Here is a 25,656-nt window from a genome sequence, read left to right as displayed (position 1 = left end):
ATAAATGTCCACGCCACTTTTTCCATACTCAGCAACTCCTGATGTTGTATAGAAACGCTACGAAGGGAGGGAGAGGAAATGAAGGAAAGAGGGACAGAGTGAAAAGAGGGAGGAGAGATTGGGTAGAGGGGCAAAATATAAACCAACTTAACAGCCCAAGAGCCCTAAGCAATTAGCAATGACATCATGTTCCCTGCAACACACGGAAACAGACACACACTGCAGTCCGTGTCCAGGTCTGGATCAAGAGCCAACAGGGGGAAGGAGGCTGGGAGGATACAGAGAGGGAGGAGATGAGGAAGGAAGGCAGGGAGTGACGAAAAGAGGAGAGGATGACAGTGCACCATTTCAACGCCGGTGGTACAGTCACTGACACATTCATTTCTTGTGGCTTGCAATAATAAACTCACCAAATCTACGCCGCTGCGTAAACCTTATAAAACCACCGCAACTCCAGCCACAGATGGTGAATGCTGGCTGTTTACTGTCAGATTGTACACATAAAATAGTAAAATAGAAGGTTTTAATTACAAGACCTGAGATTATCCTTGGTTTCATTCACTGATTACGCTTTTTGACAAGTGAACCCACTCCTTAAATGTACTGTAAACAAAAGCATTTTAAGGCACCGTGGCAAATGTAATGCAAAACATATGTAGGAGAAAAACAACCAGGGAAACCTCAGTGGTGCGTTCCAAAAACAGCATCGTGGTCCTTTGGTAATTCATGTTATTGTCAACAACTTCAGCGTCCTCCATAGAAAAACACTCAATATACTGCACAACCTGTGCTACAAGTCCTTACAATCTTATTATATAAGAACAGAACCAGTTCCTCTATGCACAATATCTGAACAATATCTCTGCCCTGCCCAAGGACAAAAAAAAAAAAAAAAAAAAAAAAAAACAGGAAAGTTATTCATCTTATTTTCTAGGCTTCTTAAATCACACACATAAACAAGTAATTAAATAGCTCCATGTTTGTATAAAACAAACAAGTGCATTATCTCATGGACTTGGATAAAACTGCCACAGTAAGGATGGAAACGATTAGCTAACCACGTCCAGCCAGCACCATGCACCAACACAAGCCTCTGCCTCCCCCCGAGGGGTCTGCACGGCCCATAGAACTGCAGACGGTTCCTGGTAATGTGCACAAGTGAGGAGAATATCCTCTTTTATTACTGCTACAGTCACAAAGAACCTCTTTATTACTTAAACTGCAGACCTACATGGGACAAGACACAGGACCCAGCCATGAGTCAGGAACTGGGACATCTCTGAGAGGGAAGCGAATGAAAGGCTGTCAGGGTTCCACTGCTGCTAAAAGTGGCTGCTTCTGTGAATCTAGTTGCGACATACAATTTACAACTACATTCAAAAATAATGACCGTATCCTCAAACTTGTAGTTTTGTGTAACTGAGTGAGCAAAATCCACTTCTACAAAAGCAACCAATAGCATTTGCATTGTGGGCTGTGGTGAATAAACACAGTCATGGAACGTGGTCATTAGTTTTAGAGGCACCTTGTCAAAGTGATGGGTGATGGATAGAAAGTGACCCAGGAGGGAAAGTCACCCTGAGGACCAGAGGAGAACAAATTCCTGGTCATTGTTACTAGTCAGCATTGCTTGGTTTAGGCCTAATGGCTGGAGTTTAACCAGTTTAATTCTGCAGATCTGGTCCAAGTATAAGCATCACTGTGCACCTCTGGCTTTGTGTGGTGGTTGGTTAACTTCTGCTGGTGGGTTAGGTTAACCAGACACTAACCTGCTAATAACCCATCAACACACAGACAGCAAACAGATAAACAGTAGCACAGCTTTACATATGTTTCCTTCTGTTTTATCCTCCTCGTTGTGTTTTGTCTGTTGAACACCCACCATAGCAGTCGACTAGTAAGGAGCGAAACCTTAGCCCTCAGCTGCGGGAGACAACGTCCCAAAGCCGGCTAACTGTTTCCACAAACACCCGCTGCATTTCCACACTCACACCGACTCACAGAACAGCCCCCGGTTCACACAAACACAACAAAACCCCCTACAGTGAAGTCCCGTAAATGCCCCATCTGCCACCGCAGCCTCCCAGCCTCCTCTCCCCCACCTTCCCCGACTTGTTTGCGACCCAACGGGGCCCTCGGATGCCGAAGCACCGCGGCGGCGCCCACGGGGAACACGGAAAGTTACTCACGTCCACGGGCTTTGGAAGGTACTGGGGACGGTGTAACGGTACCGACACGGACTCCCCGGATTCAGGCTCGAATTCTCCGCATACCACATCACTCACCTCCTCTCCAGTGTGTTCACGTCCTCCTCGCTGCGCTCCTGGTTCTTTTCTCCTCCCCTCCGTTTTCTCGGGGCTTGTTTCTTTCCCCTCCCTCCCAGATGCCGCTGTTCTCCGGCAGGGGGAAGCAGCCGGGCCGGGGGACGCTGCCCCGGAAGTAAATAAATACTACAGAGAACAAAATTATTATTATTATTATTATTATTATTATTATTATTATTATTATTATTATTATTATTATTATTATTTATTTATTTATTTATTTATTTATTTATTTATTTTTATTTATTCATTATGTGTGTGCATTTCTCTGTATTTTCTCTACTGTGTAATTTATTGAATTGCTTTTCCTCCTTTCTCTGTGGTTCTACGTGGATTACATATCACTGTGTCATTTGCTTAATTCTTTCTTATTTTTTTCCATTGATTTAAAGTAAAACTGTGGAAAATCTTGTTGCCCACAGAAGACAAAAATGTATTGCTGGTTCCCAAGAGGACATTTCAGTGAGCATAACACATTTTATTTAGTAAACTTTGTTACGCGTGGCCACATATATGTCAATTTTCACATTATTTTAACATTTAATGAGCCTCATTGGAAAGAAACTTTGGAAAGACAACATACACTTGTATATACGACCATGGAAACTACGTTTATTAATATTATTTATGACACTTCAAGTGGAATTATCTTAACGTTTTGTATTATCTTTATCTTTTTTTACTTGTTGGTTGTATTACCTGTGTTTTTATTGTTTATGCATTTTTTGATTGCATTATTCTTATTAATTTTTCACTGCATAAAAAATCTGATTGCATAACAATTTCTGTTCTTTTATTTTCACACTGTGGCAACGAACTGTGACTGGGTTTGCTATTCTATTCTATTCTATTCTATTCTATTCTATTCTATTCTATTCTTTCCTATATACATCATTCATCTCAGGAGAGAAAGACAAAATAATACCACATGAATAATTTCTGTCTTATTTCATTATTATCATGTCTGTTTTTACTTGTAAAATTGCAGTTATGTTTTCCATGAAGTACACATGGCAAAAATGCAGTTCAAAACAAGGGCCTACCAAGTGATGACACCTGGTGGTTACTGTGACTTACTGCATGGGTTGTTATGGGGTTATGCATGAAGGGCATATTTATTCAGTTATCCATATAAAATGTTTCCAAAATGAGGAAAACGCATCTTAAATAAAACATGTAAAATTCATACAACATAGTAGTTTCATATGCGTGTATTTTATGCATCTATTTTTCCACTGCTTAAGTAAATGTACAAACAAAGGATCTCCTGACCAAAAGGGGGCGCTATGAAACGGTCTAACGCTGGACCAGTTGAGGCGGAAGTCAGACAGCGGTCCACGTGATGCCAGGCACAACAAACCCCGCCCCTCGCACATATTTCGTCCGTTATAAGTAAATGGGAAGATTTTAAAAATTCTTTAAAAAAAATTTAACTTTGACCTACTCTTCCCAAAATGTGATGAGATCCATTTTGGGTCACTGGCAATCTATAAACTCAATTTGGTATGAATTCAACCAATAGTTTTGCTGCTACGGACATGTGAAATTTCGCCCATTATAAGTAAATGGGGGGAAAAGATTTATAAAATTCATTAAAAAATTAACTTTGACCTACTGTTCCCAAAATGTAATGACATCTATTCTGGGTCACTTGCAATCGATAAACCAAATTTGGTATAAATTCAACCAATAGTTTTGCTGCTAGAGTGCTAACAAACAAACAAACAAACACACAAACAAACAAACAGACCAAATCAAAAACAATACCCCTTGCTTCCCCGTCGGGGGTGGGGGGTGGGGGTAATGAGAATACCCTGTGTTAAAGGACAGTCAAACAGTGATTAGTTATGAGGACTTAAAATAGAATATATGTGGATATCAGCTTATATTGGAATTTGAGGGAATGAGATAGCAACTGCAAAGACTGCAAAGGAAACAACAAAAATAACAAGATGAGCAGAAATGAACTGAAAGACAGTGGGAGGAGGACAAGAATGACAGGTGATTTACAGAGTCCAGGGGGAAGCAGTCAGGAAATGAGATATGCACCAAACAGTACAAAATGTGGAAGCATAATTAAGGCAATTATGATTATTGTGGAGAAGAGGAAACAGCTGAGAGTGTTTAGTACATTGTCAGAAAAATGAAGTGATTCAAGACCTCAGTAAGATAAAAGTACATTCTAATATAATACCAAAAAGTCAGTCACTCAATAATTATGACAAAATGATAAAACTCAATAAATATCAAATCAATACTTCAGTATAAAGGCTAATATCTGGTTCTGAGTAAAGGTTAAAGACAGTAGGCTATGTTTGGTGGTTTGAAATTCTCAGAAAATTACAAACACAATTTTCAGAAATCTATAATTAGAACTGATTTTTTTTTTTTTTTTTTTTTTCAAACTCAAATCATGCTTTGTTAAAATGTATTCACACAGTTTATTATTAGACTAACATATTGCCTGATATCTTGTCAAAAAAGGTCACAATGACATTAAGCATGATATGAGTTTATAGGCCTATTTTTGTAAGACACGATAAGATAAGACTTTATTGATTCGTCTCCTGAAAGATAAACAATGTATTGTTCATTTTTAGAAGAAGTAAACTATCTGTGGGCTACCTCAATGGCTGAAAAGAATGATATATTTTATTGTTTTTGGGAAAATAAATAAATAAATAAATATATATATATATATATATATATATATATATATATATATATATATATATATATATATATATGTATGTATACTACGAGAAATACACTCAATGTGTCTTGGCAAGTATGGAACAATTTCTTCAATTTTGCAGACAAATTATGTGCACAAGAAGATTGACAGAATAAAATAAACTGAAGTAATAGGCTGCCTTTTCCCCCATTTTTCTTTTTAAATTGGTGTGTATGTTTTATTTCTTTGGGTTTCTTTCTTTCTCTCTTATTTTAATTTTTTGCTAAAACCCAAGAATTTTTTTTTTTTTTTTTTTAACATAAACACCTTGTAATGATCACGCTTTACCAGTTGGTGGCGGTAGTGATACAAACCTCCGCTAACACTTTGGCCGAGAGGAAGACTGTTTCCGGTCTGCATTTTGAAAGAAAAGCGGGACCAGCAGGATTACGCTGAGAACAGAAACAACGGACATAGTTGAGTACGGGCGTGGATATAGGTTAAAAAGCCTTTCAAAAGTGGTTTAAGTTAATTTGTTGATTAGTTTTAATAAACTGTAAGAGTGTCGCCACCAACAGTTTTATCTACACAGTAAAAAAAAAAAAAAAAAAAAAAGGCTGACCGGCATGGCTAGCTAAGTTTAGCTGTTTAGAATGACAGATGTTAACGTTGGTCTCATCTACACTGTGAACTCTTCTGAAACGTTTTCTTGTATTGGCTGTAATTCGCAACCATGAAACCAGCAAAACCGTTAATTCTTAAGACCTATGGCAGGCAGAGGACAAAGCTGCCCGGCTGGTTTCTACCGGAAAACCGAAAGCAGGCCTTTGACAGTACCACCTCTTCTGAGGGGGATGTCTCCATCTTTGAACCCGCAAAACCAACTAAGACAAGGTATGTTCAAGTCTACAGTCCCATCAGGGTAGAAACAGGTCAGGGTTAGCTACAAGGAGGTCACTTATAAGTTTCATTGGATGAAGGAAAACCAAGCCTGTGGCCATCAGTAGATCATCCTCACTGTGTTGTTCTGTGTGTTTTTAGGATGTTTTGCATTTCTGTCTACTGTCTCTTTATGATGTCTTTTACGATATTTTGCCTTTTTGCCAACTGTCTTTCTTGTCACCTGCCTAGGGACTACAGTAGGGACTGTAGCACTGCTGCTACAATCTGGCATGTTTACAGCTGCAATTGTTGTAGATGTTCATTAATATGCACTGTCCCTATTAAATAAATTAATAAAATAAAGTTTAATACCTAACCTTAAAATATCCTTCTTAGTCTGCTTTTGGTCACAGGTATCTAGATTTAATTGGAATAGATAAGAGATCCTTATTGGCATATTAAAATATCAGATTATTCTTATGTATTGTGTGATTTAGCTGCAGAAATATCCCTTAACCCGTAAGGACTCAGTGATACTTTTGTGGCAGTTCCCAAATGAATTTTTCTCTATATATTTAACCTTTCTTATGCAATTTATCACCATTTATTGCAATATTATCCTCTTTATTTTGAGATTTTTCAGTGTAAATCATGTATTTTCTTTTATATTGAATTTACTGATCATGTAGATGTTCATTAAAACTCAGAATAACGTCAAAGGTTGTTATATCAAAACAGAGAAAACTAAAGAATAAGTGACCTTTTCAAGAAATATATCATTAACTGAACATAAACCAAGTGTCTCCATTCACTGTCATTGATCAAATTACATGGTTTTTACTGGTAAATAAATGTTGTAGAAGATGACAGTGTTTCTGCGTTCACTACAGAGCCTCTGAACGTCCAAATGGGTCATATCTGATGACCAAGAAAAGACAAACTGTATTTTACACCAATTATTTACATGTATTGGTAGGCTTAGTGGATCAACAGGTATTAAACAATTTATATCAGTAGATGGTTTTGGTCCCCAGTGGCTGTTTGGGTCTTTATGGGTTAAAAATCAGTTCAGTTCATAACTACCCCCACATCAGCGTTTCAGAACAAAATGTAAAAAAAAAAAAAAATTGCATAAAAGAGAAGGACACCACTCAATTATTGGTTAATTTACTGGACCATCCTCATCACCATCCAACACACAGCACTTTAAAATCTTGAAGGGAAAACAGAGACATTAGTCCAACTGGTCCACTAATATTGAACCTTGGTTACTTCCTGATAAGATTAAAATGAGAGATTATCACTATCAAACTCACCAAATACCTGTCTTAATTTACAGGGTCATATCGCTTATTCTTGTCTGATACTTAAATGTGTCTATTGCTTTTCAAAACAAAACAAAAGCCAACAGGTTGAGCACTTCATACACCATTACCCATAGTTATTTTTGCAGAGTTAGATGAAAATGTCATTTTGCAATTATTGTTGACAATATGATGATTTAAATCTATTTGTTGTAAAGCAAAGTGCACAGATTAGATCATTATGAAATGTGTTTTTTTTTTTTTTTTTTCCAAACTCAAACATATCAGACTAGTACAAAAAATACATGCTTCAGAAATGTTGTGACTTTCATTTTGCATGTTTTACACAGTGCTTCTGTTATTCAATCCACACACATACACATACGATATTTAAATTGCAACCTTTTGTGATTATGTAATTGCTCAGGGGGATGCTGTGATCAGATTTTTGTTCATTGTACAACTATAGCCACAATACAAGTGTAAAGAAGTGTAAGTGTAAGAAGTTGAGTGTAAAGAAGAATGAATGTGCTCTGTAGATGACATCATGTTATACATTACGTCAGTAATTTTCCCAAAATAATTTAAGTATTGTGTCTCAAATTTATTTTGACACACCAGCTCTAAATCATAATAATAATTGCAAACAAAAGAGCAATTCTTTCATACATATTTACAAAGAATAGGGTTCTCTTTGCTTGAATTATCGATGATATTGTAAACTGCAGCAGTTTTAACACTCCTTAACCCTTCTGGAGTGTAAAGATGTGATTTCAGATGAAGGAGAGGTGCACAAAAAAATATAGTGTGAGCAATTTTCTCATTACAGAAATTTGGTTTCAAAAAGTATTTTGCTGCTAAAATAACCAGGACAGCAATGAAATGCTGGTGATATTTTAAAGAATCAAACCTTTAGTTCTTGTCACATTCCACATTATCCTTACTGCTCTTTATTTCTTCATCTGCTTTCTCCACCACAGTAGAAGGAATACTGTTGCCAGTCGTAAAACGGGGCGCCTCGCTAAGAAAAAAGCCATGACATGTTTGACAGTGAAGAGTGTAGAAGTGGAGGAGGAGGAAGATGATGAGAGTGTTATCATTCTACCTCAGGCTGTTCAACACAGCAAGACCACCAGGTTTGTTAAACAACTAATGAATTTTAACAAATATATATACATATATATATATTTTTTTTTTTTTTTTTGGTAAGGTTGCACATTATTTACTTGACTATCAGTCATACAGTCTATCTTTTTTTTTTCTTCTTAGAGCAAAGAGGACTGGTGATGGTAGCAACAGAGCAGTAAGACTTGCTAAGAGAAAAGCCAAGTCAGCTCTAACAGAGAGTAGTGATGAAGAGAACATCAGCATGCCTCCTCCTCTCCATCCTCAGCCTGCTCAGTGGAGCAGAACAACCAGGTCTGTGCAGAGGATGCACTTTGTCAGGAGTTAATACGTTTGCTTGAACAGGTTTAGATAAAAGTTCTGTCATTATTTCATGTATTTAATTGTTTTGTTTTTAATGTTTTTATTTATTTATATATTTGTAAAACTCACATTCCTTGTGTGTTGGATGATCACAACAGTGTAATGCATTTAGACGCTTTATGTATTTTATGTAACAATTTTGGCCAATATAGTACAAACATAATGTATATATTTAATGCTGTTTTCCCTTATACAATCACTTATTTATCATCAGGGAAAAGACACGTAGTGTGTCTGGTGTTAAAGGAGTCCAGCCTGCCAGGAGAAGAGCCAAGTTATGTCTGACTGACAAGAGCAGTGATGAGAATGTACATCCTCAGTTTGCTCAGCAGAGCAAGGCGACCAGGTTTGTTTATGGGTTTGACAATATAGAAATATAAAAACAGCATATACATCACAAAACAAACATGATGGCTTTCATCCTTTTGTAATATCAGCAATTTGTAGTGCACGCCACATTTTCAAGTCTTTGACCGTGGCATACAGCTAATATTAGGTTAAATGGATAGATTGCAAAAAAAGACAGCAAATAGAAAAACAGTGTTTTTTCTCTAAAATGAGGAAAAGCAAATCAACACTTGGGAAGAAATTAACTAAGATAATATTCATTTTCTTATATTAATTGGCTTTAATAGGGATTGATTTAACATACTGCTCTTCTGTGAGTTGAGAGCCTTGGGCTGATGTTGACTCTTATCCTAAATAGTACAACAGTGTCTCAGCCTAAATCCAGTCCTCGTAACCGCACATCAAGTATTTGCTGTGTACCCTGTGGCAGTATAATGTCTGAAAAGTGTAATTCATTAAAGTATTATTACTAAATATGTACAAACCATAATATGTATATTTTGCTCAATATCGACAGTGCAGTGGTTTGTTTACACCTGCTCCCTAGCAGGTTCTGACAATTATGTCTTTCATTTGCTGAGAAGTTTTGTGTTTGTCGGTGTATGATATTTCTTTGTTGATCTTATTTTCTTTTGTTAGCAGGGGAAATAGGTTCATCTCTGGAGTCTTTAAAAAGCAGAAAGACCAGAAGGTCACCAGCGAGAGTGAAGAGGATATGATATCTGCTGCAAAATGGCACAGAAGTAAAATTCAAAGAGACACAAAGCAAGTATTCATTTGTTAATAGGAAGAGTGTCTGATCAATGTGTCTCTACTCCACCAGCATATGGTCAGGACCCAGAATGTATCTTAGGTTTATTTTAATTGGATTAGACTAAATGTATCAGTCCTACAATAAATTCATTAATCTGCCAAATTCAAATAGTGTTAGTGAGCTCAAATGAAATTGCACTTCTTTTTTTTTTTCAACCTGGACCTGAAAATGTGACCAAAAATGTTTTTGACAGTTAAAGACTTCAGTTAAAAATGTTGATCATATGGCCATTCCTGATGTGTTTTCATAAATTTGGATCCTGAGGAGACACCGGATTTATGTTTTGGATCTCAAACTGAAATGGTTTGGAAAGTCAGTGTTAAGTGGATGATAATTTTCTACTTTTCCTTTCAGTGTTCGTGTTCCTTCTGTGGGCCGATTTGTAACCCGTCGAAGATGTGCAATTTCCACCAAACCCAGACTGCCAAAAACGACTGTCAGTGTATTGAACTCTTCAGATGATTTCACTTCAGGGGGAGGTACTTTTGGTAGCAGTGTGGTTGTTCGTCTATCCAGGCAAAAGGTGCATTCCTATCTGGTTTCAAGTCGAGAGAACTCCATCAATGCTCTAGGGAGTGCCAGCTTGGCCAAGGTTCCTCTGCGAGAAATATCTCTAAACGAGTCAACAGACCACAGCCTGGGACCATGTTCTCGTAAACCCATCTTTTGTTCTACACCCTCAGCAGCCTCCCTTAGGAAAAGGCCACGCCTTACACAGTTTCCCAGTAATGATCAGTCCTCCAACTCTCCGTCCATATCTGTGAGCTGCATTGCTCCTCTTGGCACTTTCCAAGAAGATCTGGATTCACTGACACCGATGTTCTCCCCACTGCATTCTGTACAAGTAGTAGTGGCCTCTTGTAATGAAAAGAAACAGTCAAGCCTTGGCAAACTGCATAAAGAGTTAGGCCTGCATCATCATGAAGAACCATCTGCCGATTTATTCATGGAAATGAAGAACACAGACGAAAGAAGTAATTGTGGTGAAGCACCCAAAAGCCATGAGGAAGACCTACAACCTAGGAAAGGTTGGGAATTACCACGTCAAAGTCTGCTCTCCACAGGGAGTGACAGCAGCAGTCACTTCATGTCAACAACAGGAGGGTTAGAGTGGCTGATAGAGCTTCTGAAGGAGAAATGCTTGACCCAGCATTGTACTGTGCAGCTGGAAAGATTAGAGTTTCTCACTGTAACTCAGCTTTGCAGTCAAACAACCTTTTCATCCTGTTTGGGAAGTTTAAGCCCAATCTGCAGCCCACAAACAAAGCAAGATCCACCGTCTGTTAGTTCAGGTCACACCATTGAGCTTCTGCAGTCTTCAGAGCCATTGGTCATTGTCGTTAACAGTGATAATTTACATTTGGGCACTTGTTCTAAGTCTCCTGTACATGATGTGTTGACTGACGGACAAAGCACTGACCTTTTGTTGTCAGATGATTGTAAGCAGTCAGCTGAAAATATATCTACAAAAGAATCCATGGAGACATCAGGACTTTATGTTGAATCCACCTGCCACACAGATAGCAGTGCTGACTTTGTCACTGACGTGCAATTACCTGCTGACAGCTGTTTTCCTGTACAAGCACTGTTTACTGACCCACACGCTGAAGAGGTGGCCAAAGCCGTGAAGAAGAAGTGTCTAACTAAGAAATGCATACTTAACCTCAAAAAACTGTCACAAGTGCAGCTTAAACGGTTCATGCAGCACAAAGATGCAGCTTTGACTTGTGATAAATCTGTTGAACCGGAGTCAGGCAAGTCTGAAAATGACCACACACCTGTTAGGCAGTCGAATAATGATAGCAGAGCAGCATCCCAGCTACTGTCTAATGAGGCAGAGGGTGGAGGTGAGGTAGTGGTGCTTGAAAAGGTGTTGAGGGAGAACTGTCTGAGTGACAGACTCAGTGTTGAGATAAAGAGAATGTCACCAATGGAATTAAAAGACATTTTGCATCTGAGAGACCCCTCAGGAAAACTACCTGCAGATATGTCAGACTCAGTTACCGATGACCAGACAAGGAATGAGAGCGACTGCACAGCTATCACTAATCACTGTAGCAAAAACACATCTAAGAAAAAGGGGAACTCAACTACTTCTGAAGACAAGACTTCTTCAGATGAAGATCTATCAAAAAGCTCAGATGACACTCAACCTCGTGAAAAAAAGAAGACGTCTCTTGGGCCTAAAGAGAAGAAAAGGAGGAGTATATCCACAGACCGACCAGGAACGACCAGAAAGGCCTGCATTAGCGGTCTGAGTGTGAGTCGCTGGAAAAACAAGGATGTTTTCAGGAGCAGGACTGCACAGCGAGGAGCCACCAAGACTGTGGACTGCAGCATCAATGAGCTGATCTCCACACAGCACAGGCAGCCAAGGGTGAGAACAGTAGAACAGTCTTTATTGTCATTGTGTGCAATGACATTAGGAGTGCTACTCCAGTCAGTGCAACAATATGAATAAAAAACCAATACGTCAAAAAATGAGAATAGAGTGAGTGTAAAATTGCAAATACTAAAGAGTAAAATAAGAAAATAGTAGGGAATCACCGATACCACTTTTTTCCAGACCAAGTACAAGTACTTACATTTGACTACTTGCTGACACTGAGTACCGATATGAGTACTTAATAATCCCATTCCAGTTCTTAGTTCCTTTTGTAATTGTGCTTTATTGTCGTTGTCATTAGTCTGACTGGAACAAGGTGCTGCTACTGACATTTAATGTGTTGAAATGAGCGTTTCTCAATTAATCTACCAGGGGGCGCCGCTATTAATTAACCATACTGGACAAATACCATGAAGAAGAGTGAAGTTTTTTGAAAAGAAGAAAGTCAGGAATAAACATGGACACGACAGAGGTAACACTACTGTGATACTAATATTGCAGCGTTTTCGCTGGTAAGATTTAAAAGCGAAGCTTCAGCAGGTAGAGAAAAGAGAAATGATCGATAAGTTTCGTTTTCACTTCTGCTGGCGGCGGTCCACACCGCTTCTTACCCCCATAGTATTCTAAGTAGGATGGAAACCAGCCCATCCCTGGGTAGCTGTCATAAATATATCATAAATAAATATAATATATAATGTCAGTAGTTTTTCTCTAACTCACACAGTCGCTCTTTGAGCAGATTCTCTACCTCCACAGTTCCCGGTGGTATTTTCCGTCTGGGTACGCATCCGCGAGCACCTGGAAAACGGATGGAATGTACTCAGAGGACGGATAGAACGCTGCATCCGTATCTGTGTCTTTAACGTTACTTTCGGTCAGCGTTACTTTTATCACCGTCATTTATTTTGAAAAATCTCCACACTCTTCACACTCCCCACACATTATTCCACCGCCGCCTAACTGCTGCACTGAACTGTGAATGTCACATGGCTGTAAGTGGTATTGGTGCATTTGTATCGGATATATTTTACAAGGATTTATTTTACGAGTACAAGTACACACACGGAGTATCGGAGCTGATGCCCAATACTGGTATCGGATCAGTGTATCCCTAGAAAATAGAAAAAGTGAAATAAGAATAGAATTAAAAGTCGAATAGAATAAAAATAGACAGAAAACGTGAATAGACACAGTAGTAACAATAGAGACAAAACACAATTGATGTCCAGGAAATTTTACCAGTTAGCAGCAAAGCAAGGAATTCAACCTTCTGAAGCTCCTTGAAAATTGTTATTGTCTAAAATGTGATCATCTGCTCACTCTTGTTTTTTAGTGTGTTCTGGGGAAATATTGTGTTACTTAAATGGTCACAAAGCTACTAAACTAAAATGGAACCAGCAACCAATAATGCATACTGTGCTGCCCAGTCAAAATTTATCAGAGCACAACCACCTCTCATAAAAAAAAAAAAAAATCAGTAGTTCTACAAGTATTATGTTAAACCTTTTACTGTTGATGTTACTTTTATCTAGTATGTGTAAGTTCAATGAGCTCAAACTTGACAACATCACTTGTGCTTGATTTGAAGCCTGTAGCACCTTGAGCGAGAAACTCCTCAACTTTTTAAAGGTTTGGGTACAAAAATATTTAGGTTCCGTGAGTGTCAGAAAAACAAACGATGTTAAAACAAAACAAAAAATGCCTGTCATAATCCAGCATTGTTGTGCATTCACATTATAGGCATCACCATTATCGAGCCCCAGAGCAGTCTGCTCAACATGAACAACTTAACTTAGAACACACACATCATGCCTTTGCAGTAGATAAAAGTAGACAGTGCAGATGACAGTATGACGAAAGTTTTGAGGAAGAAAGAGTTTCCTATCAACAACTGGTAGCCTGGAGCATCTTGTTTGTTTTCTGTTGTGTTTGTAGGAACAGTTTGGATCTACCATGAATTTCTCAACCCCTGTGAAAGGAAGCAATCTGAACCTGTCTTCACTGTTGGCTGACCTCACACCCAACACACAGACATGGAGTCGCCTCAAAGCTGCCCTTTCTGTTCATCGTAAAGGCATGGGTAATGTATACACACTTCTGAGCTGTAATCTACCCTTTGGTGAACTCTTCAAGATTTTTTTTTTTTTATATATATAGTGTTATTCTGGTTGATCAGTGATTTTATTTAATATTTGCCTTTTCTCTCATTCTGCCTCCTTAGTAATACGCACTCCAAGGAGTTTACATCTGTCAGTAGCCACCTCTACCGAAAGGATTGGGCTTGTGGATCTCAGCCAGGACCTTTTTGCAACCCCCCGTCGAACACCACTCCCCAAACAATTCCAGTCACAGCTGCTGAGCAACGACTCTGAGGTATAGTAGAAATCTGCAGCTTCGAATGAGTACTTTTCGACTAGTTATTGAAGACAAACAGCCAAATGCTTTATGACAGGACTGGTCTTAAATTATTAAAATTGCTCCTGAACCAGCAACGCTGTCTGTCATCAAACATGTTTGATATTTTGATGCTAAGGAGGTTTAAATAACATAACATAGCTTTCCACCACCAGAGTGTGAATGTGAGAGTGAATGAATAATGGATCAATATTGTAAAGTGCTTTGGGTGCTTTGAAAAGCGGTACAGAAATCTAATCCATTAATATTATTATTAAATAGCTAATGCATGTGTAAAAAAATGACTTGAGGCCTAAATTGATTGGTGATAGCAGCTAGAATCAAAATGAGAATACATGTGATCCATTAGAGGACCTCTGAATAGTGCAAAAGAAGTATGCCCACTATAGACCCTGGAAAACACATGCAGACACATACATTTCTACAGATAAGCATAGTGTAATTGATAGTGAACATTCCTGTTTAACATCTGTCTGCCTCTACAGGTTGTGTGTGAGGATGAAGATCTGTCGGATGCAGAGAAGGTTTATGCTGAGTGTGGCCAGCAGGGTCCTCTGCCATGGGAGGAGTGTATTCTCCCACCACGTATGAAACAGTGTGTAAAGATCGGGGAGGGAACTTTTGGTGAAGTCTTCTCCACCACTAATGCCTCAGGAGACATTGTTGCACTCAAAGTATGTATCATATGTTCCCAAATAGACCAAGACCTATTTCCCAACATTGTACCACCTCAAAGAAAATCTAAAAATGTCTGATTAGACTGTATTGTTAGTGTTTGACAGAAACTTTTGTTGTTTGTAAGTGTTGGATTTTTGTCAGTCTTTACTGCTGCGTGTCTGTTGTGCAGTAAAACATGTTGTTCTGGCAGATTATTCCAGTAGAAGGGAGTGAGAGGGTGAATGGAGAGGATCAGAAGACCTTTGGAGAGATTCTCCATGAGATTATCATCTCAAAGTAAGCAGTGCACTGATTTGTGATATACTGATGTGCAGTTGTGTAGAATCACTAAAATTAACATTAATATTGTCATTTAAAGCATTTATTTGTTAAGGTCAACATTACATAGGTGTATGTTTTTAGATCTTGAATAATGCAAAAGGTAAATCTTCAGTTAACTCCAGAAATCAACACTGATTATTAATTGTGTCTTTTATTAATTTTGGCATGCTCTCCCCATTGTGTTAACATTTGGTGCATTTTCATCAGTATATTAATGTACATACTGATATTTCACATCGGTAAATACATATGGAAACAGCTAATTTAAAAAAAAACTTCATGAAATTTTTTTTCTATTACTTAAGGTGTGTTTGCTCTTTTTTTGCAAAAGAGTATATACATATAGGAAAACTGGTGATACCTTTTTTTGACTAATATGATATAGCGGCCAGTTAACTTGGGTGACTGATCTGCTGTTTGCAGTATCTTCTCCAAAGGGCCTTTCCATATATTCCAGTAGTGGGAAGTCATAGAATGTTCTGCTTTTTCTGCTGCTGTTTGTGCTTTATGCTACTCCTAGTGCAAATATACCAGCAGATCTGTTTTATTCAATGACTTTTGACCATCCATCATTATCTACCAGAAGTTTTCACTGACGTTCAGGCCTGAATATTTGGACAAGTGTCTTCATTTTTTCCAGAGCTCTGTGGGTCTTTGGCAACAAATTAACACTGAGTGGTGACAACTAAGAACTAATTTTGATATTTTCAAGTAGTCTTATTGTTTCAGTTGGTGGAATCTTACGATGAGCCAAGGAAACCACACAAGTACAGTTCTGCATGAGCTGAGACATCAAAGTTTGCAATGTGTTGTGTTGGTGTACCAGATGGCCATTGTTAACATCACTGTGTGAATTTCTATCAGGGAGCTGAGCAGCCTGAAAGATAAGCAGCAGAATCAGACTTGTGGCTTTATTGGCCTCAATGAGTAAGTACTCTGTCTTGTCCTTGTTTTCTTCTGCTCTTGTCTCAGTCTTTTCAAGTGTTTTTATATATGTATGAATGTGTTGTTTTCCTCTTGTTCCTTTATAGTCTCCACTGTGTTAGAGGCTGCTACCCATCAGATTTCCTGAATGCTTGGGACATTTTTGACCAACAAAAAGGCTCGGAGAATGACAGACCAGGTCAGTTAGAGAAAACAGACTCAATTTATCTTGTGTTGGACAATCTATTCCCTGTTTTATAGGACATGTAGGACATTATGACATGGAATTTAACTTGTTTACTTTGTACCACTTAATCTTCTAAAACAAAGGTGTCAAACTCATTTTAATTCAGAGGCCACACACAGCCTAATATGATCTCAAATGGGTGAGACTAGTAAAATAACATAATAATCTACAAATATCGACTCCAGACTTTTTTAGAGTGAAAAAGGTAAAATCACATTTTGAAAATGTTTACATCTACAAACTAGAAAAGCACCCCCCGCCCGATCATCACCAAAATGTAATCATTTGTTCCTTGTGCCAGTATCAACATTTCCTGAAAATGTCATCCAAATCCATCCATAACTTTTTGAGTTATCTTGCTAACAGACAGACAACCCCCCCCAAATCACCACCAAAAGTTTTATCATTTGTTCCTTCTGCCAGTGTCAACATTTCCTGAAAATTTCATGAAAATCCATCCATAACTTTTTGAGTTATCTTGCTAACAGACAGTCAGACAAACCCCAATGAAAACATAACCTCTGCTGTTACACTTGGCGGAGGTAACTATCCTTTAAAATAATGTGAATAACATGAGCAACCTGAAATTTGTTAAGAAAAATAAGTGCAATTTTAGCAACATTATGTTGCATCTTATCATTTGCACATGTGCATTACAAATAAAAAAAACACACAAAACATTTAGTAACAGGTATAATATTGTTAAACTTGTACTTCTCTTAAAACATTGCAGGTTGTTCATATTTGTTCCAGTTATTCACATTTTTTGTTCAAGGATAGTTTGTAAGTATAAAGATTTTCATGTAATTTAACTTTTTTTTACACTGAAACAGAAAAATTTGGAGTTGTCATTATTTGTACTTTATTATGATAGTATATTACTGGTCCAATCCACTTGAGATCGAATTGGGCCCCTGAACTGAAATGATTTTGACCCCCTTGATTGTTAATATCCACCCCAATAGACACTCCTATTCTAAAATGTCCAAAAGCAAATATGACGTTTTAACCCAGCAGTAACCACATCAGTCTAATTTAACCAGCAGACAGAAGATTGTGTGTTGTTTCAGTCTTCTTATTATCTCTGCCTAGATTTCTTTGAAAAGGAGCAATTGTTTATAATCCTGGAGTTTGAGTTTGGAGGCAGCGACCTAGAGAACAGTAACGGAACGGTAGGCACACCACATTAGAAGGAAGAATGCACATACCTTTGCTTTGCCGTGCCGTATTTTTACAGTGATGTTGAACATTCATCAATCATATTACTGACTGACACACCCTATTGTTTTTACAAAAATCTACACTAATCCAAAATGAAAGTTCAGCGCATAAATAACTTCAGGTTTTCTTGAGCTTTTCCTGAAAGTGAAAGATTGAAAACTTTTTAATTTTTAATACTACTCTAATTACATGAGCATTACATCTGCACTCTGCTCATTACATTAGTTTTAGCTCATTACACTTTCAGACTTGTAAGCTGTAAAACAGAGCTTAAAAATTAATAGTGAGACTGCATGCATAAAAGTTCTAAAGTCATTACAGATAAACGTTAGCAGGACATCAAATATGGATGCTGTCGTCTGCTGAGAGAAAACGCTGAGTGTCTGCCACAGATGCTACTTCTATATCTGATAATTTAGCCACAAATGTTTCTTCTGCATGTGATTAATACAGATGCACCCTTGTATTCAATCTATCTGTCTCTTGACTTTGTCCATGTGTTTGGTGTCATCCAGTTGGCGTCTTTGGGAGCGGCAAAGAGCATCCTTCATCAGGTCACTGCTGCTTTGGCTGTCGCCGAGCAGGAGCTTCACTTTGAACACAGGTAGCGTCTGCTGACACATGTATACAGTCCCCACAAGAAAGCCAGTATATATTGTAGTACAAATACAGGTGCTGTGAACAGATACAGACTTTGTAGCGTAAGTAGGTCTGTCGCTGTGTTCACTGTCCTCCTTATCAAACCAATACACTTGTGCTACTTCTTTTGTTCGAAGTTGAAAGCAGCATGCTGAACTAACATAATGATCCTCCTCTGGGTTTTTTTTACACCCCTCTTACTACAAGTTTGATGTAAATGGGTTGTATCATCTTGCGTCCTCAGTGTTCTCATTTAGTATGCGCACATCAGCCTCATGTACTCTGAGCAGGATGAGACTTGACTTTAAAAACAGTTGCAGCCACAGAAGCGAAGCTCATAATTGCTGTCTCAGTTTTCTGTTTTGTGTTTTTGTGTTTATCAGTGTATAAGCCAAAAAAGGAGCTTAGTCTAACAACTGCCAAAATCACTCCCACGCTACTGTATGTTAAAAACCTCCAATGCAAAACCAAATTGAATATCATATGGCGTAAGAAGAAATCCAAAGAAACATTTTAGACTTGATGCTCGGTCAGGTCATTTATTAGATCCAAGATCTAACATTTTTATGACTGTGGACATAACTTCTTTTATTTTCTAGTCCTCATTAATAAACCTTTCAGTTTAGTGTGAAATTGTTCTATACATATTGTGGAAATGTTATTGAATTATGCTTTTTCATTTGATTTTATAGTCAGCTTAAATACTTTAAATAATTTTAAATAATTCTCTATTTTTGATATAATAACCATCAACTTTAATCTGAGCTTTTATGAAGATCTATATGATCAGTACATTAAATATTGGAAAATATGATTTCCACTGGAAATGCACTAACAATGACAATAAACAATAAATGGTGTTAAATCAATTGGGAGATGTTAAAGGTGCAGGAGACTTTCGTCACCAATTTTTCATCAAATCTGTAAAACCCCAGTCATATCCTCAGTATCATGAATCCATAAGTCTTTCTGTGGTTACTTACCTCCCGGCTCTGTTTGTAAACATATGGTTTGTTTATGGCGGATAGCACTTCGAAATTGTTCACCGTGTGGGGAGAGATTCAGGTGAGTAATCATGGAAAGACTTATGGATTCATGATACTGAGGATATGACTGGAGTTTTACAGATCTGATGACAAATTGATGACAAAAGTCTCCCGCAGCTTTAAAAATAGAGAAAAAATAATTTGGGAACTGCCACAAATGTAGCACTGGGTCTTTAAGGGTTAATATTCAGTATCAGTGCCTCAGTAAAATGTTTTGGTCAGTCCCAGTTGAAGCAGACGGAAGGTGAAAGGGACTGTGAAAACCACAACAGGTGCTGAAGGTGGGATTCGGTGTCAGACTCATGATGTAAGCCAACTTCATGACGTATTTGATGCTTATGCCCTGTCAGTGCAGCTGATGATTTGTTGGTGTCTTGTGACAGAAACTTTACCCTCTGCTTTCTGTAGGGACCTCCACTGGGGTAACGTGCTGGTCAAAACAACCAAGCAGAAGAAGGCCAGCTTCCTCCTGAACGGAACAGCACACTCCCTGGAAACCAAAGGGCTGCTCATCCGCATTATTGACTACTCACTCTCCAGACTAGAAATAGGTCAGACATTTTTCTTATCTCCTGCGCTGCAGTCACTCACTATCATATTATTAAGTATCATTTTTTTTATGCACAGAATATTATTACAGGGCTCCCACAGTTTAGAAAAACCTGGATAAGTCATGAAATTAAGTCAAATTGTCTAAAATTTGAATTCGGTGACTATATTTCTTCTTGTAATGCACTGCAGAAGTGTGTGTGTGTATATACATCCACGCGCACACACACACACACACACACACACACACACACACACACACATATATATATATATATATATATATATATATATATATATATATATATATATAAACAATATGACATTTGTTATATATTGCATTAAGACTCACACTTAAGTCATTGACCTCTGCCAAGTATTTTTCCATTTTCCAACCCCACTGCACATGCTCTGTTGCATCGATGTCAAAACTGGATGTTTCAGTGAAATAATGAAATGCATCCAGGGCATGACATGTTGAAACTGTCAAGAATTTACTTTTTTTTTTGCCTCAGACATAAAAAAATATCGTGCGAATTTGATGCTAAAAGGCCTCCTGATGGAACATCTCTGACTTGCCTCATAAAAGTAATTTCTGAAAGTATTAGTCCTTGTAAACAGCATATAAAATTTCAGCCTTACATCTTTGAAAATTGGTTGTGCCACTGCTTTTTACTATGGGGAAAAAAGTCCAAAAAAAAGATGGTAAGTTCAGTAAGTGGTCAGTCAGGAACATTTTCTGATATCTGGTGATTCGAGGTGAATTTACCCAGTTGTTTGTTTTATAGAAAGTTGGAAATACTTTGTAATCAAAAGGGAGTTCAGAGTTGTCTGACTGAGTTGTGAACATTCACACCTCTGATTCATTATGGTCTTGAAAGGTAACTTTTTAACCTGCATAACCCATGTTATCAGCAATGACAGTGATTATTTGTAATATTTTAAGTAAATAGGAAAATAACCAACATGTAGAGACTGGCATTTAACCCTTTAAGACCCAGAACTTTTTTGTTGATACTTGAGTGTGTTTTTTCCCTACATTTCAACTTTCGTAAGTGATTTATTACCACTTATTATAATATTATTTTCTGCAGTTTGCAATTTTTTTTTGTTTTGTTTTTGTTTTTAAACTTATATTTTATTGTTTCATTTTTGAGATTTTACAGCACAAACATTTAGACCATAGTGTCAGTTGTCATCCTGTATACTGTCCACTTTTTCCATCGATCTTCACATGTTGCTTGCTGTAGTCTTATGATATAAGTAAGTCTCTCCATGTTGTGAATTTCTTCCACAATGTCTCTCTAATTATTTAGGGTAGGGGGTTCCTCTTTCCAGAAGTTTCGTGTGATGGCTTTTTTAGATGCAATCAAGAGGATTTTAATCAAATATTTATCCTGACTTGGTATGTCTTTTCCTGTTAAATGACCCAAATATAGCACAGAACATGTCCTTGGTAGTTCGTATCCCAATATTTTTCCAAATTCTTTGCTGATATTGTTCCAATATTGGAGTAATTTGGTGCACTGCCAAAAAAACATGTGCACGACCCACATCCTGTTCACCGCCAAACCTCCAACAGGGCTGAGGTAATGATAGTGAAGCCTTTTTGATCTCATGTTTTTCCATCAAAATATTTTCCAATGTCTAGAATTAGATGTAGCCGCTTGAGTTTCACATATTTCATGGATATTAAAAAGCATTCAGCTCAACAGTTTCTCCATTTCTTCAAGATTTTCAGTGTCAACAACTAACAGTTCCTACCATCCAACAGTTCTTTACTCCACTTATCTCTAATATACAGAGACGAAGATTTTCTGTTAGACACCAATCCCTGATACAGTTTGGATATCACTTTTTCTCTTTTGTTCTTATATGCTTTACCCACAATTTCAGTGATGTGGTTTATTTCACCTGGGTGGTCTAGTCTTATCTCCTTTTGATAATGGTCTCTGGAAAATCTGGTATTTAATTTACTGATCATGCAGATGTTCATAAAAGCTCATAGTAAACTTAATTATATCAAATGAGAGAAAGCTGAAGAAAAAGTTACTTTTTAAATAAAATATATCACTAACTAAGCATAACAACAAGTGTTACTGCCACTGTTATTTGTCAGACTACATGGGTTTTACTGGTGAATCAGTGTTGCAGAAGACAGTGACAGTGTTTACATGTTCACTACAGAGCCTCTGAATGCCCAGATAAGACTCACCTGATGTCCCTGAAAAGCTGAGAAACTGCATTTTACTGGAATGATTACAATTTATTGATAAGATTAATGGTTTAAAAGTTATTAAACATTTTATATCAATACATGCTTTGGTCACTGGCAGTTTAGGTCTTTGAGGGTTAATCTTAGAATAATTTACATTTTGAACATTAAAAGAAATTATATTATTGACCCTTAAAATCATGGAAAACTTTTGAAATATGTCTGAAATTTGCTTATGTTGATTTTTGTTTTTTTGTTTTTTAATCCCCATTTAGTAGTTGTACTCCACTAAAATCCTCAACAGCATAATGAGTGTGTGTTTTTCTCTTCAGATGATCTGACGGTGTCCTGTGACATCTCTAAGGATGAGGAGCTTTTCATGGGCCAGGGGGATTACCAGTTTGAGATCTACAGACTGATGAGGCAGGAGAATGGGTCAGTGACAACCTCTGTAAAACCCGAATGTGCTGCGTAACAGGAGGTTTCCCTGTGCTGTAAAGATTTCACAGAGAACTATTCAATAGATAATTTTTAAATAGACTATATCTTATACATAAAACAGACATGGAGCACGTCAGATGAGAGCAAACAGTTGAATCCTTATCGACTGAGTTTGGCCTGAGTGAATCTATAAGTAACATTAAAATTCCAGTCAGATGGTGGGTCATAAATCAAACATGAAGACGCTCCTGTTGTATACATATTAACATCATCTAAAAACATCAGGTTTGTCTGTGCAGCTTCAAAGATTAATCACTTACTAGAACAGGGACGTATCTGTTATGCATGTGTTTTCTGTTTGTTCATTTTATTCCCACTTCTGTGCAAGAGAATCAAAGAAACATTCATTGTCTTGTTATTTTTAAAGCTCAGTATGGATGCAGAGTCTTTCTGGCCTTCATCACACTACATTAACTACAAATTCAATCATATAAAATTGTGAAATAATCTTGAAAATAGCAGATAAACAGTGAAATGTGACTAATATTGGCTGATACCAAACTCTATCCTGTCTATTCATGGATCCCTTTTCCCTCCAGCAAATTTTCCTTGATTTTCTGACGTTTTATAGATTAAACACGATATAATTTGAGATATTTGATTATGTAAATATCCAGTAGTCTGCAGAGATTTGAGCGTGTCTGACACTGACATTAGTTATGCTGTTAAATCCCGCGTGTCCGTTGGTCTGAGTATCCGAGGTGTTGCGCTGCTGTTTTATTTTTGCCCGTTTCTTTCATATCTCAATAGTAATAACTGGAGCGACTACCATCCCCATTCTAACGTACTGTGGCTCCACTACCTGTGCTCCAAACTGCTTTCCATGAAGTACCGTGGATCCGGAGGGAGGAGTGCCAAGGACATGCGAGAGGAGCTCACTCGTTTCTATGACAACGTCCTCCAGTACAGTTCTGCCACTGAGGCGCTGCAGAACTGCCCCATGTTTCAATAGACTGAGAATCATGCCTGTGTTCACGACTAATGTTCAGTATGATGAAGGTGAAGTGTTGGTAGTGTCGTCCTCCTCTGGTCATCAGCCTGCGTGACCTCCGATGTGTAAAGACACCGTTATTGATCCCTTTGTAACACGGTGAGAACAGTAAAGGCCACTTATTGAAATGTACAGAGAACGGTCATGAACGGCAAAGGATAGTAAAACAGCCTTTGTTTAAATGTTTCTCTCCTGTGTCTTAAAATTTCTTGGATCTCATTTATACCTGTTCTTTTGTAGCTTGTGTACGGTAATGTTTTAAGGCCAATCAGGTCTCCATGTTTCACGAATGCAGAGGAAATATTTGTAATAAAATTTGATCACATATTTTAACACCATCTGAAAGTCACACTGTTGTAGTTGAGAACAGGTACAGAACAGCAGGTGGATAATGGATCAGATAATTGACAAACAATTCTAGTATGTCCTGTTGCAGCACTTTAGAGTAGACATGATACGATTTGATAAGAACAAAATCGATAAATTCAAAGCAAAGTTTAATGTTGGAATAGTTACATTTATCCTACTCCTTCCTAATTTTTTACACTAGATCTGTTGTTGCCAAAATTAGAGTCAGGACCCAAAATGGGTTATGGAACCAGTTTTATTGGGTCACTAAATGTTATGAGTAAAATAAGTAAAGGTAAGATGAGATTAATGGTGACAATAAAGACAAAAAACAATGCATAAGACATAAAAGAAAATAGGATGAAAATGTCAGACGCAACATGACAAAAACTGCAAGAGGAGAATTTCAGGGACAGTGAATGAACAGGTTAAAGTCAGCCATGTTCATGTAAAATATTCATTTTGTCTGTTAGTGATGATACTAGTTAATGTCAAGTGATTACATTGCAGCAAAAGCTACTGGAGAAAAAAATCTGATCATGACTACATCAGGGGTGTTGAGTCCAAACCATAACCTATAAACAATGTCAACTACAGTTGACAAGTGTTTTTATACATAGGTCTTTTCTTTATCTTATTTTTATTATTATACAAAAGTCTTTTTATGTACATATTGTTTATATTATAGATCTTGTTGGGACTTCGAGTACTAAATTTCGTGCCATCTCGTGTAAATGTGTGCTGGTAAGACAATAAAAATCCTTGAATCCTTCATTTTACTGTAAAAAAAAAAAAAAAAAGTAAAATTATAGGTAAATGTTTTAATTCACTAACTACCCTTTCACTTACTGTCCTTGAACAGAAATGCAATTTTACTCCTATTCTGCCAGTTATGAAATGTTTTGTGTATTTGTAGATCCACTCATTTGTAAATTGTAATGCACATGTGTAAATGATAAACTGAGGCAGAATATTATTAAATGCCACTTTTACTTTTTTACACTAAAACAACTTGAAATTTTTGTAGTATGTTAGTATTTTACTGGTCTGATCCACTTGAGACCATATTGGTCTGTACGTGGAACCTGAACTAAAGTGATTTTGACACCCTTGACTGAATATCCTCAGTGTAATTTTTGCATTTCACAAATTCATCCCACAGGCTGGACTGGACTCTTTGACAGGCTGGGAGCTGTATGTTTGACAACCATGCTCTAAATTGTTCCAAAATGTTTCAGACTGTCTCTTGTTCTTGTGTGTTGGGACATTTTCCAGTTGTAGAATCAATAATAAACATTATGCTTGGGTTTCAGCATATGGAGTTTGGTTAACTTTTCAGAA

At 37.4% G+C, this 25,656-nt stretch overlaps 2 protein-coding genes across 11 annotated transcripts in view; one reads left to right on the top strand and one right to left on the bottom strand.

The window, feature by feature from the left end:
- The window catches only part of apbb2b (amyloid beta (A4) precursor protein-binding, family B, member 2b), a 55,286-nt gene extending 52,892 nt beyond the window's left edge, over positions 1-2,394 (bottom strand). For 8 of the 9 annotated variants that reach the window (XM_030138330.1, XM_030138345.1, XM_030138356.1 and 5 more), the window contains exon 1: positions 2,286-2,394. The gene's annotated coding sequence lies outside the window, so the exon portion shown is untranslated. Of the gene's footprint in view, positions 1-2,189 lie in introns of all 9 variants that reach the window. The other variant, XM_030138336.1, reaches the window with a different exon arrangement.
- A 3,044-nt stretch (positions 2,395-5,438) lies between these two features.
- Positions 5,439-25,297, top strand: haspin (histone H3 associated protein kinase). 2 transcript variants are annotated; one of them, XM_030141159.1, is made up of 17 exons: positions 5,439-5,892; positions 8,165-8,320; positions 8,454-8,603; positions 8,887-9,018; positions 9,663-9,785; positions 10,189-12,211; positions 14,156-14,300; positions 14,442-14,593; positions 15,121-15,309; positions 15,504-15,589; positions 16,499-16,561; positions 16,666-16,757; positions 17,898-17,977; positions 18,542-18,630; positions 20,120-20,262; positions 22,808-22,910; positions 23,727-25,297. In XM_030141159.1, the coding sequence occupies exons 1-17, from the start codon at positions 5,732-5,734 to the stop codon at positions 23,926-23,928; spliced, it is 4,089 nt and encodes a 1,362-aa protein (XP_029997019.1). In that variant the 5' UTR covers positions 5,439-5,731; the 3' UTR covers positions 23,929-25,297. The 2 variants fall into 2 exon arrangements, with proteins under 2 accessions (XP_029997019.1, XP_029996277.1); XM_030140417.1 differs by having other exon boundaries at positions 9,660-9,785.
- Positions 25,298-25,656: the final 359 nt, after the last annotated feature.

The sequence above is a fragment of the Sphaeramia orbicularis genome, chromosome 1 (genome assembly GCF_902148855.1).
Source record: "Sphaeramia orbicularis chromosome 1, fSphaOr1.1, whole genome shotgun sequence".
Taxonomy (NCBI): Eukaryota; Metazoa; Chordata; class Actinopteri; order Kurtiformes; family Apogonidae; genus Sphaeramia; species Sphaeramia orbicularis.
The sequence above is the reverse complement of the archived record's forward strand: the minus strand, read 5'-3'. Positions and strand labels throughout refer to the sequence as shown.